We start from the raw sequence: 15,008 nt of genomic DNA on the forward strand, positions 1-15,008 counted from the left end.
TCAAGCACTAAAGAAATTGAATTTCATTTTATCTGTTATCTGGAGAGTCTTATTAAATCATCCTGCAGTTGAGAGGTTGTATGGGGTCAACAGGTTCTGTCTCTTTCACCATCTATCCCTCTACTGTTAACCTGTGGAGAATTACTAAAGTGTTCTTTATTTTATCACATAAGGTTGGGTTAAATCTTCCTGATCCAGAAATTGTTGTGATTGAGTGCCATATGCATGTAATTTTTTTGCATGGTTTCTGGATAAGGATTGAGCACTTAGTAATCTGTACAAACAGAGATCTCTTATCATTCTGATTTTTCTGTTGTTTTGGTCTTCTCCCAATGCCTCTGTTTTCAATTGGTTCAATGAGGCTAAAACCAGTCAGACTGGATAATAAATCCGAGTCAGTGATCACTTGGTAGTATTTGTGGGCCAAGGCACAAAGCAGGGGTGAGGAGGAGGGGGATAACAGAGATGGATATTGCCAGGTGTGAAAAGCAAAGGGCAGAGGGAGAAGCTGGCTGCAAGTAGAGGTGGAAATGGGAGGAAGGTCATGGCAGCAGCCCATGGGTGGGCAAGGTCTGGCAGAAGGGAGCCTGTCATCATTAGTGGTGCTCATGAGAATCTAAAGGTCAGCCTTGCCACCACCACCACCAAATCAACATATGCTTTGTTGCTGGGTTTCTGTTTGAAGAAACTCTGCCAGTCAGGATGTTCATATCTAAGAGCTTGTTGCAGTCACAGGATATTGAATTTCCTGCATACTTTCTGCTGTCACCGCAAAAGAACTCCCTCCAGCCTTTTATCTGATGGAGAAAAGGTCTTGAAAAAAAGAAATAAATTATGAATATCATCTCCCAAAAAATTTAAATTTTAAATGCAAGATTTAATGCAAAACAAAAAAAAAAAGCGCTATTTCATTCAAATTTGAAGCTCTCAATCAAGAAATCTTTCTAAAAGGATAAGCCAAATTATTGTTTTTTTAAATAACATGTCCTTATGCTCAGATATTCATTTAGTGTCTGGGCACTGTTATGCTTTTTCAAACTTGTTCTAAGAAAACCTTTAAAAAAACACCCACCAAACCTCTTTTTAAAAAAGGACTGGAGTGTAGGATTGGAGTTAGAATTTGGGTGGAAGCATAGATTGTACATGAGCTTTATGAATTGCTGCAGCTGGGTGTCTGATGGCCACCAGTGACCTGGCAGCTGGGTTCAGCTTTCTCGTGGCCCTAGCAGTAATTTGCTTTGTAGCCTTGAATAAGCTATTAACCTTTTTTGTGCCTCTTTCTTTTCACAGAAAAGTTTAACACCACTTACATGTCTCACAGGGGTAACTGGTAAATTAATGTTTGAAGCATATTAAGTGCCTTCTGCCATCATTTCTGACACTCCAGTGGACAGGTTAGGGATTGAGCAAGTATTTTGAGAGCATCTTATTTCTTCTGTCTTTGTCATAGGGTGCCTATTTGACACAAGTAATTCAATAAAGTAAAAACTCGTGCTTAAAAGTCCATGTTTTTTGGATAAAAGTTCTCGACGTGAGAAAAGATGGGAAGAAAACTGGGAGGACAAGACGTGAATTGAATAATTGGGATTTGCAGTACTCAAAGAGTATCAAGAAATAAGAAGATAATGCATTTATTGAAATAAAATCCCTGTAGGACTAAAGAAATGTTTCAGTGAAAGTTAAACCCTAAATTGTGATGGGAAATGGAAAAAACAAGGAGATGAACACTACTTGCTCCCATCAAGATCAAAGCTATTCTTAATGAGATGGTTCAGATCTTTGGGAAGCCTACTCAAAAATTCAATAGTGCTTTATCTGAGAAAAGCAATTATTCGAAGATTGCTTTTTACTGAGGTGTTACAGATGGAGACTTTGTGGTGTGGTAGTTTAAAACAATTGGTCTTTACCTCTAGAGATTCCCAAGATGAACATTGCCCAGAAGAAAGAGTAAAATTGCGTTTTTAAAGCATCATTTTAGGAGCAGTGGGACAGTTGGCAGAGTTTACTAAAGCTGTTGAGAGACTCTGCAGACTTTAATTACCATCTCAATATTGCAGAAGTTGTTTAATTTCTGCCAAAGAAGGGAATAGTTGTGAGAAAGTGAGATCACACTCTGTCTTTCATTCTTGCCTTTTGACAGGTGAATAAAGGATGCATTTCAGTATCTCCTCTGATGCGGTGGCACATTTGTAAAATTTGCATGGAATTGTAAAATAATTTTTCTTTAAGTTTCACAAAGCTTTTATTTTTTTTCTTCTCTCTTTAAAGTGCTGTGCAGCATAGTGTAAATGCAGTTTAAGTCTTGTCATGAGAGATGCAAGATGAAAATGTTTTCTGTTACTGATTGGTGGCTTCAAACTATTGAGTTTCAGACTTCATGGTCAGACACCAGGTGTTAGGTTGTTTTAATTCCAATAAATTTTGAATTCCATCTCTAGGGGGAGTGGTTGAAAGGCACAAACTGGAGTAGGACAACAAACAGGAAATGACTAAAATGAGAAAAATAATTCCATTTCAGAAGGAAAACTTAGCCTATAACACATTTCCTTGGTGAAGGATATGTTTACTCTTCTAGGCCTCAAACTCTGAATCAGAGTATGTATAACTAAGTTTTGCACTGTCATTCATAGAAGAAAAGGGCTGATTTTGTATATAACTATACATAAACATGTATGTATATATGTATTTGTCTCAACAGTTCTCTTAATTCGTGGCTTGAGTGTGTTCATTTTTTCCCCAAGTGCTTGCAGTAGCCAAGAGAATACTCATTCTTTGAAGACCCTTGTCAGCTCCTTCAGTAGATCTACTATATTGCTACTTTTTTTTCTTTCAATGACCACCTCACACCTCTCTCTACTTGCTAAAGCACGAGGCACTGTTTTCTCTATAAAACCCTGTTTTTTCTCCTTCTCTTCAAGTCTCTTATCTCTCAAGGACCTTTTCAATGCTATCTTTCAGTTTCAAATGTCTATTGTTGCAGTACACTGTGTTCAGAGAGCTACTACCCAGGAAGTAGTCTTATTTAATTGCATTTTTCACTGTATATATGATAAAGAAACTTAATGGCAAAGATAATATATGTGCTTGTTCAAAATGAAGAAAGGATAGATCAAGGCAACAAATAGGTGAAATTTTTAATTCTTATCATTCATCATGTTGCTAGGAATACCTTTATGTTATATTTAGAATTCTGTTGTTTTGATGTTTGAAACTAAATGTTTGCAGTTTGTCTGGCAAACTGCATGCTGAATACATTACACTGATTCACGTTTCTTTATTTCAATATACCATCTGTGCTTTTTGGATGATTTTTGTCTTGCTGGAACTCATACAAGTTACAAAGAACAGTCATACTCAGAAGGAGAAATCCTATATTTCACTTCCTTGAACAATCTTGACTGTTTTGACCTTAAACCAGCAAGGACACACGGCTGAAGCTGTATCAATCACAAGCTTTATTTTCTCTGGTGAGGAAGCATGTACTAGCAGGGTATATTTTCAGTGAAAGTCTTGTATATACAGACATGGTCATGATTTTCATTGTGTAATCATTTTAATTAAGTTCAATGATAAAAGTTACTCTTGCATGAGGAATGAATGCACTGAAGAGGCAGCAAAAGATTGATGACAGCTTGGGGAGCATCACGTACTCTGCTGGTGCAAATGCACGTGGGGAGAGCAGCTGAGCTTGGGGAGCAGGTCAGAGATCACCTGCTCAGAGTAATCATGGTTTTGGGGTTTTGGAGGGGTCAGGATACAATGTGAATATCCCAAAGCATTTTTTTGTGCTATTTCCGAGGGGTTTTGCTTGAATGAAGAGCTTCATTACTAAAATAATAAACACTAATTAATATCTGCATCGTTTTTGTAACTGCTAGTTTAGTAAGGTAATTAGTATAATTAGTATACAGCATTGCTTGGTGGCATGATAAATCATGATGTAGTAAATGTACACTCTTTACCATTATGATGTATTATTTAATTTACACAGGTAGATAAAAGGAAAAGGATAAGAGGGAAATCAAGAAGGGAAGCCAGTAGTGACAGCTGGGTGGCCTTTTGGTCACTCTCCTTGCATCTGTTGCCTGTATTCTCAATTGCTTTGAATTGCTCCCCTGATAATTAACTATTCTTTTTCTCACTATTGCCGTCTCCATCACTGATTACAGCCAGCAAAGACAGGACAAAGAGGAATGAAGTAAAAAAATTTAAGGAGTGTTTTCTCCTGCTGTGCAAAGGATAATACTTGCCTATTTGTTGGGTGCTTCCTTAACTCTGACATTCCTGAATGCACCATCCACCAGCTACAGTTCAGTGCCAGATGAAGAATGTTAACATTGTTTTCTTCATTATGCTCTATTTTCTAGAACCTATGAGAACACCCAAAACACTGAAGATTGCTGAGATCCAGGCCAGACACATCGCTGTGGACTGGGAATCTCTGGGGTACAACATCACTCGCTGCCACACTTTCAATGTCACTATATGCTACCACTACTTCTGTGGACACAACGAGAGCAAAGCAGACTGCTTGGACATGGACCCCAAAGCCCCTCAGCACGTTGTGGATCGTCTGCCTCCCTACACAAATGTCAGCCTCAAGATGATCTTAACCAACCCAGAAGGAAGGAAGGAAAGCGAGGAGACCATTATCCAGACAGATGAAGATGGTAAGTTAAATGTTCTTATGGAAATTATATCCAAGTCCAGTCTATGCAGGTGGAAGGAAATAACTTTGTGTGTTACAATATGTATCATGAAGGGTGGAAGTTCTATTCTATTAGTGTATTAATTAGCCCCAAAATGGCAGCTATGAAGGTATTATAGCTGTCACCCCGCATATGTAGCCAAAACTGTCCATGCAGGACAAGTCAAACTGGATCTCTCTCTGTGTCTCTTTCTCTCCAGAAAAAGGGGGATGGTTTCCCAGTCTTCCAAATACTGTGTTAATGCAGGTCATAAGAAACATGTGGTGGTGTTAGACTTCTTCACAGTATTGGACGTTGTATTTGAAAATTAATTCTGTAAATAATATTTAAATATTGAGTTCAGTGCCTAAAGGTGCTATTCAAGATTTTAAACCTCTATAGCAAATATATTTGAGCAAAAACTTATGTTGCAGGTCTCAGAATACTGTATCTATTAACTATTTGAAAGCCCCCTATCAAATTAAAGTACTACTTTGACAACTCGGGAATTAACTCAGTGATCTGTTTAGGTCCTTTCCAACTCCAGGTATTCTGGGGTTCCTCTTTAAAATGCTTTCAACAAAGTTTCAACAAGACAGTTGAATTTACCTCAGTTGTGAAAAAATAAACAATAGAAGTAGACATGTTAATGGTGACACATTCAGAGGTTAGGCTATGAATCTTGGTAACAAAGATATGAAAATAAAAAATTATACTTTTCCCTAATAATCTTTAAAATGTGGTAACAAAAACAATTTTTGTTTCTTTTTCTTATGTTTATGTTTTGTGAAAACACTGACAAGAGCAAAATGTAAACAGATACTTCCATAGGTAACAAAAATAGAATACTTGGACTAATGTAAGACTCTAGATAAACAAAAAGGTAAAATTGAAAAAGCTAGTGTGTTTACTTGCCTGCAAAATAAATGAATGGGAAATACAGCTTTATATAAGAGTCAGTGTTAGAGTCTGGTAGTGCTGTTTTTCCATATATTTTCAACTTTATGAGAAATAAAAGAGGAATATATTTACTGTTGCAATAAAAAGAAAAAATTATTAAATAGGTAGAATATGAGGAACTGTAGAAAACTATAGACACATAGATGCATCATATGAAGACTTAGTGATAAGTACTGTATGGTTGCTACTTTCCTTGAACTTAAAAAGAGTAGTAGTGATATTGTGAAGTCCATGGAAAATGGATTTCTTTTCCTTTTTACCTGGGTTTTCAAGAAAGGTTGTGGTTTCCAGTGGAAACCTTTGTCTTGTTAGATGTGTGGAGATGGCAGATGGTCACTGTGTCAGTACTCGCCAGGAGCAGAGTCAAGTGAAAACTTTGTCTACCAGTTTTGTTGTGGATTTTTCTTGGAAGATGGTGCACATAAGGCAGGTTTTGGTCTCAAGCTAACACACCAGTGTGCTCTCAGTGAACTCAAGTCGAGTTGGCTTTGGTGTCTCATGTAGTGTAATATAGAAGAAGCCTCACCCCGTGAACAGAAGTTGGCAGGGTAAACTGATTGAAGCAGATGTTGTTTTCACAGAGGGACTAATACATTTTAAAAGGCATCTATATTTAGTTGTGCTGGTGGTAGTAATGCTTGTGACCTGAAAATAGCCTCCTGTGAGCCTTATTCTGTGTAAAAATATTGAGATTTTAATTTTGTGTTACTGATTGATTGAAAGGCTATGTGCCATGTCTTCAAAGTTCGGGGCTTGCAGACAATGTACAATACTGAGAGGTTCACACCTGAATCCTTCCTTGAGCTATCACAGCAATAGTAAACTAAATCCTGTAGCTGACTGCTTATGTGTACAATGCTAATTTAGTTCCAGTCTCAGTGATCAAGTATCTGAAACTATTTCCAAGCACAGTTTGAAGCCTAAAGTAAGAATTGGACTAAGAAGATGAGAAGTCCAATTATGTGTGTGATTCTGTGCCCTACATTTCGTGTGTGGTCAGATGAAGCTGCACTGTCTTCATGGTTTTTGCAGGTTTCTAGAGTAAGCATAATTTTAATTATATCATGGAGGCATTATCAGTGATTCATTTTGGAGAAGGAATATAGAGGAAATAGAGTGTTGCTCTGCATTTTTGCAAATAACACTAGTTAGAAATAGCCCCTGATGACAGGTTTATCTGAAACTGTGCACTCATTTTGTATGCTTTTCATAAATAGAAACTTTGAATACTCCAGATGACAACTGATAATTAAATTTTTGTTAGTTTTTCTGTAGTGTGGCATTCTTTCCGATGCTGTGGTGGTTTTTTTTCCATAAGGTACTGCTAAACAAGCAAAAATTTCATAGACTCTTAGGGTTTGAGATGCCTAGGCCATGTTTTCCTATCTCTCTCTTCCCCTCTACCATTTTGCCCTCATCTTCTGGTTTTTGTCATACTTCCCCATGCTTCCAAGCTGTCCCTTTTGTCTCTTCAGTTGTTGTGTTTTAACCTTTCCTTTCATCTCACTACATGTTTCATGTCAATTCCTCCCTTCTGCTAGGTTCTTTACACTTTTCTGAACTTCTAGGATTTTCTAAAAGCAGAAGACTTTGGACTTTTTGAGGCTCTTCTGTGAGACAGGAAGGATCTCTGTCTTTCACAAAGGCTCACATTTATGTAAGGCTGTGCAGCTGGGCTGGGGATCTTTCAGAAATGGTCAGATCTGTCAGAATGCTGAGTGTTAACTCAGTTGCATATGATACCTGGAACAGAATTAACTCAAGAAATAATTAGCAGGAGAATGAGATAAAATTCAAAAGCTGCACTTCAGTTCTTTGGAGCCGTGGCTGACCAATGAGAAAAGTTTCAATAGCATGTAATTACAGTATCTGCAAGATAGCAAAGCCCAGGAATACTATGACAGTCTGAAAACAGTCTTTCTACTGACCAGAGCTAGATCTGAATACTTGGTAGTTTCAGTATTTCTATTTAGCATGGGAAGATGGAATTAATCTTTAAAGTATATTTTAGTACTTCCAGGAAGTTGTATTCCATGTAAAAATAAAACCCCTGAATGAGACACTGTTAAAAAAGTTTTGCAAAACGAGGACGAAAGCAGGGAAATTTGTGTGTGTTTTAAAAGCTAAACATTTTTCACTTTGGGGAGAAACCACACAGTTACTTAGATTTGGCAAAAGCTCTTCTGAGTACACAGGCACTTGGCATTATCTGTGCTATGACAGGGACTCAGTGCTTTTCATGGCTTGCACAGAAGGTGTACACTGTTTGAGGAATTTGATAAAGGAAGTAGAGCAAGGCTCATGCTACCTGGGGCTGCATACATGCTGGGCAAAGACAGTGTTTGGCACTTTGAGACAAAGCACAATAACCAGCAGTGAATTTATCACTTAGCATGAATCATCAGCGTGCCTGTGTTTTTGGAGCTGCCTGTTGACCAGAGTGCTGCCAACTCAGAGGGACCCTTTGTAAAAGCAGTGGATGAATGGGATTAAAGCAGATAAATGCTTCCTTAATTTTTAATTGGAAACAGATGCAAAAGGCAGTGGATTAACAGGAGTAGTGATATTAGCCCTGAGAGAGCAGCTACAGAGAAAGCAAATTGTGTAGCTCAAAGTGTTCAAAGGTGATTTTATAACCAGTAAGGGAGTGTGTCATCTAACAGTAGGCAAACAATTAATTGAAAAGGATCACTTGGAATAGGAGAATCCATTTTGGGGCTTAAAGTAGAAGAGTGCTTTGGTCTGGGGCAAAGCATGTGCTCATTGGACATAAATGAGGTCCCCTGATCTTTCAGAGTCTGTGGCTCATTCTGCCCTGTGCAGAGATATTGAGAGCTGTGATGCAGGGTTAAGACACCAACTGTCCAATCATTACTCATGCTCCTGGGAGAGCTCCAGCAGGCTTGCAACTCTGGGGAACAGCAGAGGAAGAGGAAATGTTATAATTAGAAGACAAAAAATAAAGAGGAAGAGTGAAATGCTTTGCATACTGTCTAAATGTTTGTCCTGACTTCAGCTGGGATAGAGTTAATTTTCTCCCTAGTAGCTGGGACATTGCTGAGGTTTGGGTTTAGGATGAGAGAATGATGTTGATAGAACACTGATATTTCAGTTGTTCCTAAGTAGTGTTTTTACTGAGTTGAGGACTTTTCTGCTTCTCGTGCCCTGCCAGCAAGAAGGCACAAGAGGCAGCCAGACACTGACCTAAATAGGCCAAAGTGATGTCCCATACCACAGAACATCATGCTCAGTGTATAAACTGGGGTGAAACCCTGCCAGGGTTCACAGCTGGGAAAACAGCTGGGCATCAGTCTGTGAGTGATGAGCAATTGCAATGCACAGAGTTTGTTACATATAGTGTAATTATTTTATCTTTGCTCTTCTTATTATTTTCTTCATTGTTTTCTGCCCCATCCAGCTGCTGAGGGAGGAGTGAGCAACTGGCCAGGTGGAGCTTAGTTGCTGGCTGGGCTTAAACTATGACACTGGGGCTGGAAAGGAAATGTCAGGGGGAGCATGTACACCACTGTCAATATAAAATCAGGTTGTTTCCCTAACAATCAATAGTATTTTTGTTCTTTACTGCAAATAGTCTAACTTGAGGGATTTCCGAAGAAGTAAATTTTGTCACCACCTTTTCTGCAAATGCTTTTATGGTAAAGACCAATAAGAGCAGTTCTGGTTTTGGTTTTCCTTTCTAATAAACAAAATTTGCTTTTATTTAAAACTTAGTCTCCAGCTGTAGTAAAGTGTAAATTAAAAACAGGAAATCCCTCAGAAAAAGGCAATGGAAAGGTGAACCATTTTTGTTTCTGGTTACATTTGAACCGTAGGAGAGATTAACTGTCACCATCTCCTGAAAATGAGCATCTACTTTGAGAGAAAGGCTGTAAGTTTGCTGCTAATATGCTGCCCTTTTTAATTACAACAGAAGAATTTTTCCCAATATAACCCTAAATTTTTCTGCACATAACTTCTGCCACCGAGCATAGTAATTCTGTGCATGGCTTTCACAGAGTATAATAATAATAATAAAAATACTCTGTTTGCATACACTTTCATTATTTTGTAGCAGGAAAACTGAAGCAATATAAATTCATTTTTATAGTGGTTGGTGTCAGTTAATACATTGTTTTTCCAGAAGTAATGTATTGTAATATAAATTTCCTGTTAAGACCATGTAGAACAACATTTAAGTGACACTATTTGTGAATAACAATTTATTTGTGACTGTGACATAATTTAATGCAAATATATTGGTTTAAAATGAATTGGTATGATGTCAGATTGATGGTTTGTACTTTCAATATGCATAGTATTTATAAAGTCTATCATTCCACATGCATATAGAAGAAAAGATTATCAGCTATTCACTATATGAAGATATAGTTTTATTAAAAGAGCTCTGGAGATGCACACAAATCATGAAAGAAGAGCTTGTGTTGTTTGCACTATAAAACCTTGCTGAGATTCCCTTTGAATTTGTTTTATCTTACTTTTTCATATATATACATTTTATGTTTGTATACTGTTTTACTGTTTTGCTTGATTTGGTTTGTTTTTGCTTAAATTCAAAATCTCTTCTGATATCCATATAGTTAAACCCACCTAAATTATTTCACTTCTTCAGAAAAGTGTAAATCCTGACTTGTTGGAAGTTTAGCATAGAATAATGCATGGGAAAGAAAGTGTGTTTACTGTTGCTGTCACTGAGAGATGGCGGGGTCACACTTCACAAGGTCAGCAGATCAGAATGTTTTTTAAGAGCGGGTGCACAGGCCAAAAGGTCTGAATTCTACTTGTCTAGCATCTACTTATACTTTTTGAATTATCCAAATGATTATGTTAATTAACATGCTTCACCCTAAGACACCAGTAATAGTCTTGTGTGTTTTGATTTAAGTGTAAACTGTCTGTAAGTCCAAAGGAAAGAGCGGGAGCTCATGTAGGAAAAGAATGGGAGCTGGGAAGTCAGCAAAATGTGCTGTGGTGAGTGATGGAGCTTCTGGAAATGCTCACACAAGCCTGAGGAAAGTCTTTGCTGCTGTTTGTGAGGAGTTTTCTGGAAGCAATTATCAATGCAGGCATGACATTTACCTGGCTGGTTTTGACCCAAGTCCTTGCTAAATATCATGCAAATGTGTATTGGTTCTGGCTGAGCTGGAGCTCATTTTCTTTGCATTGGTGCCCAGGAAGGTGCTGATAACACCCCAGGGTTCTGCTGCTGCTGCTGGGCAGGGCTGGCACCGCGTCGGTGCCGACTCCCAACATCCTCCCCCAGCAAGATCCTGGGACTGGGCAAGATCCTGGGAAGAGACACAACTAGGCCCAAATTACCCAAAGGGCTATTCCATGCCACATGATGTCAGCTCAAATATAAAAGCCAAGGGAGGGAGAAGGAATGGGGGAAAATTCTCTGTTTTACAATTTTTACGTTCTGGAGCAACCACTGCACATGCTGAAGCCCTGCTTCCTAAGAAGTGGCTGAACACTGCTCACTGGTGGGAAGTAGATATTAAATGTTCCCCTTTGGTTATGCATGTGCAAACTTTTGCTTTTTTGGATTTTTTTTTCCCCCTCTTTAGTAATCTGCCTTATCTCAGCCCACTAAATGTTCTGCATCTTGTTTTCTCTCCTCTGTCCTGCTGAGAAGAGGAGTGAGAGAGCAGCTGGCTGGGCACTTAGCCTCCAACCAAAGTCAATCCACTACAAAAGAGGGCTCTTACCACTCTTTTGGAAAGGTGAAGTTTATGGAATTTCTGAGGTCCTTAGTCTTGCTGGGAGTTGCCGGGAATAGACAGCAATGGCTCCCTACATGGAGAAATGTAGTTTGAGTCTTCTGGGTAGGGTTACCAACAGGTTACCTTGCTCCTTGTTCTTTTGTTGGTAGGGATTTTTTTTTTTTTGCTGATTTAGGGATTTTTTTTTTTCCTGATTTAGGGATTTTTTTTTTTACTATTTTTGGCCTTTTTAAAATTTCTGTTTGTAACAAATACTGATATAATAACAAAGACATAAAAGAACAAACAAAAATGCTAAGGAATTATTTTGACTAACCTGAAGATATTCTGTTCTTTAAACAAATTCACTTACATCTGCTTTTCTCTCTCTCCTCACTTACTTTACCCTTTTGGTAAAGCAATGCAATTAAAAGACATTTTTACTGTGGCTAAACTGGAAAATGGAAAGGAAAAAAAAATAACTTCAGACCATCAAAATATGTCCTTCAAACTAATATTAATTTATATTCCTTTTTCTGGGCACTTGAACTTTTATTTATCTTTTTTTTTAAATTCCAGTTGAGTTCTCAAATTATTTAAGTTAATCCCTACATCAATTTTTATGAATTTGTGGGGAGGGATGAGGTTTGTGGGAATTACTGTTCTTTTTCTCTGGATGCTTGCTCTCTTTTTCTTTATGACCTTTTTGGACTGGGATTCCAAGCAAGCTGTTCACTGCTGTGATATCTTCTGTTCTTGTACCCTTCCCATGCCAGGGGGAAGAGAAGCATGAAACTAACTGGAATCACATAATTCCAGTCACTTCAACATTGCTTCTGCTGCCTTAAGCATCAAACTTTGTATTGCAGGAGAAGAAAAGAGTCATGGAATGAGATGAGCCTAGAGGCTTCTCCCACCTTGGTGTTTAAACCAAAGGTGTAGGAGGATTTATGCAACCATCAAATGTAGAGCCCCACACCCAGTTTCAACTGAATATCAAACATTTCTTTTTTTAAAGCACTTTACAAAAAGTATTTTGCATGTTTTTGAGCAATCATGTCTGTTTTCTTTTAACCTCAGATACTTTGATGTGGTTTAATGTCAAATTTCATACATTGTGTACATGCCCTGGTGTGTACCTGTGTTCTTTCCCAAACACAGATGTACATGCGCGCACAAAAAATCGTGCATGCATCTCCCAAGGAAAATGTCATGCGGATCAGGGTACATTCATACCTCTTTTGAGATGTGAGGAAATACTGTAGGGTATTCCCCTGAAAAATGAAACATTGCCTACAGGAAGTCTCTCAATGACACAAACAGCACAGAGGGGCTCTCACTGCATGTCAGCCTTCATTCACTGCCTGGTTTGTCCTGGGACCCTGAAGAAAAGCACCAGACTGTGATTTTAGATAACTTCTCCTAGGCCTTCTTATGGCACTTAGATGAGCTGTGAAGCTCTCACCTATTTACTTCTGGGCTGTTTTGACTACTTAAATACATTATTAATGTGCCAAGTTATGTTGATTGTACCGAGGATAAGATCATCATTTATAGTTTGCATGTAGACTAAAATACATTTCACTGATGGGAGGACCACTCGCACTTTCCGGCTGCTAGCACAGCACCTGGCACTTCCTTTGATCCATTGGATTTTAATTTATTTTTGCTCTTTGTAAAACTGCAGTCTGCTTTGACAATGAATATCTAAGGAGTGTCATGCATAAGGCTCACTGAAAGTTGCATTGGAGAAAATAGGCTTATTAGAAGGAGACAGAAATATATATCAATATATTAAACAGAACTGACATTTTAGATTGAAAGACTGCAAATTTGAACAACTTTGTCTCTTTGAGGGGGAAGGTGTTTCATTGGGTTCAGAGTTTCTCCAGGCACTCCCTTATGCTCGCCCCTTTCTTTCAGCATGTGTGTTTTCAAATCTAGGTGAGCTGCTCTGATAAAAAGGAATTGGATGTGTAGGCAAAAATATCTTGTAAGCTGTAATGGGAGATAACTAAATGCTCTTGCCCGGTGTTGATGGGATTACTAGGTGCTGTGAATCACTTGGGCAAAGAGGCCTGAGGTGACATTTCAGACTTGTTATTACACCAGGGATATTGGTTTCGTTTTTTAAAAAAAAAGGTACGGTGATCTTGGTGTTGTTCAGTTCAAAGCTTTGAAAACATCTCTTATTGGAAAGATTTGAAGTAAGCAGTCTTGATCCTTCTGCACATGAGGAGGTCAAAGGCTGAAAGAAATGGCAGCTAAGCTTGTGTGTTTCCCCATGTTGAGCCCTCTCTTTTAAATGAGGATTTCTTCTAAAACAACAAATCATAAGAAGATGTGATTGAAAACTGTTTTGTAAGAATTTCTTTCCTTTGGAAGAAGCTGTGTAGCAGAAACTCTTCCCTGCCTTTGATTTTTTCCATTTAAAAGAATTTTAGAACCGTGTAGTCCTTGTCCTAAGATACGCTTATTACAGAGTTCAGTGATGTTCCCTGAAGTTGTAATCTAGCTTGAACTGTTTCCCCTGGCTATACTATGAGACAATTTGACTTTGCATGGAGTTTTGAAAACCGTATGTGGGGATAACGTTAATGTTTCAACTTCATGCTCTCTCTGCACTGCAAATGACAAAATACACTTTGAAGTGCTTTTTCACACTCTCTACCATTGCATTTTGCATGCAAATGAATATTAATAAAAGTAGACACATGCTCACTTTTGGTTTTAATAGGATGTTCTGTCATCTCTTTAGTTTTTATGTCTCTTGAATTTCCTATTTTTAAAACTTCCATTGTGTTTGTAGTGCCAGGCCCTATACCTGCCAAATCAGTGAAAGGGACTCCTTTTGAAGATAAGATCTTCCTCAACTGGAAGGAACCTGTGGATCCAAATGGCATCATTACTCAGTATGAGGTAATCATCAGACACCTAACAAGCATAGGATGGGCTAGGGAGGTACATCAAGAGGGGTGGCTGACAGTGGGTGTTTATGCTCTTTAAGCAGCTATTCAATAGTATGCTCCTTTCATTTACTGAATACATGAATTTCTGTAGTGGTTATATACTCAAAATTTGTAATTATTGTGCATATGACTGTCCGTCCCTGTCAAGGGCCTTAAATGTCTTTAATTGCTGCTATATACCATTCCAAAGCCATGACAGCTATGAGCTACAAAATTTTCTTCATTGGAAGCAAAGGTTACATGAAAAGTAAGATGGTTATGAAATTTGGAGCAATGTTTTTTTTTAGTTTTGTTAGATTTTTAGATATCGCCTTTTAAGAAAAACTCCATATGAATTCTGTTTAAAGTGTATTTGCTTTATGAGCCTTCTGGGGATCTCCATAGGAGGTTGGCAGGTAACACAACCTGATTTGAGCAACAAACACCACACTTTCTGGTACTCTTCTTTTAAAGGAAAAAATATATAACTTTGCGTATTAGTGAATTATAGGAAGGCAAACCAACGAACAAAACAAAACCCCCTAAAAATTATTTTTTATCTATATATTTATTTATTTATTTAATGTAGACTAAATTTATAAGCTAGTGTGAGTTAAACCAGGTGGGCAGCTCAACCCCACTCAGCTATTTGATGACTTCCCCCCTGTGGAATGTAACAGTGACATTTTCCA

At 38.0% G+C, this 15,008-nt stretch overlaps 1 protein-coding gene across 5 annotated transcripts in view; it reads left to right on the forward strand.

The window, feature by feature from the left end:
- Positions 1-15,008, forward strand: part of PTPRK (protein tyrosine phosphatase receptor type K) — a 296,457-nt gene that overhangs the window by 199,947 nt on the left and 81,502 nt on the right. For all 5 annotated transcript variants that reach the window (XM_054279018.1, XM_054279017.1, XM_054279019.1 and 2 more), the window contains exons 7-8: positions 4,368-4,670; positions 14,178-14,287. In XM_054279018.1, the coding sequence (XP_054134993.1) occupies positions 4,368-4,670; positions 14,178-14,287 (413 nt within the window). The remainder of the gene's footprint in view (positions 1-4,367; positions 4,671-14,177; positions 14,288-15,008) is intronic.

The sequence above is a fragment of the Melozone crissalis genome, unplaced genomic scaffold (assembly GCF_028551555.1).
Source record: "Melozone crissalis strain CALT ecotype California unplaced genomic scaffold, PUWL_Pcris_2 ptg000027l_1, whole genome shotgun sequence".
Classification (NCBI taxonomy): domain Eukaryota; kingdom Metazoa; phylum Chordata; class Aves; order Passeriformes; family Passerellidae; genus Melozone; species Melozone crissalis.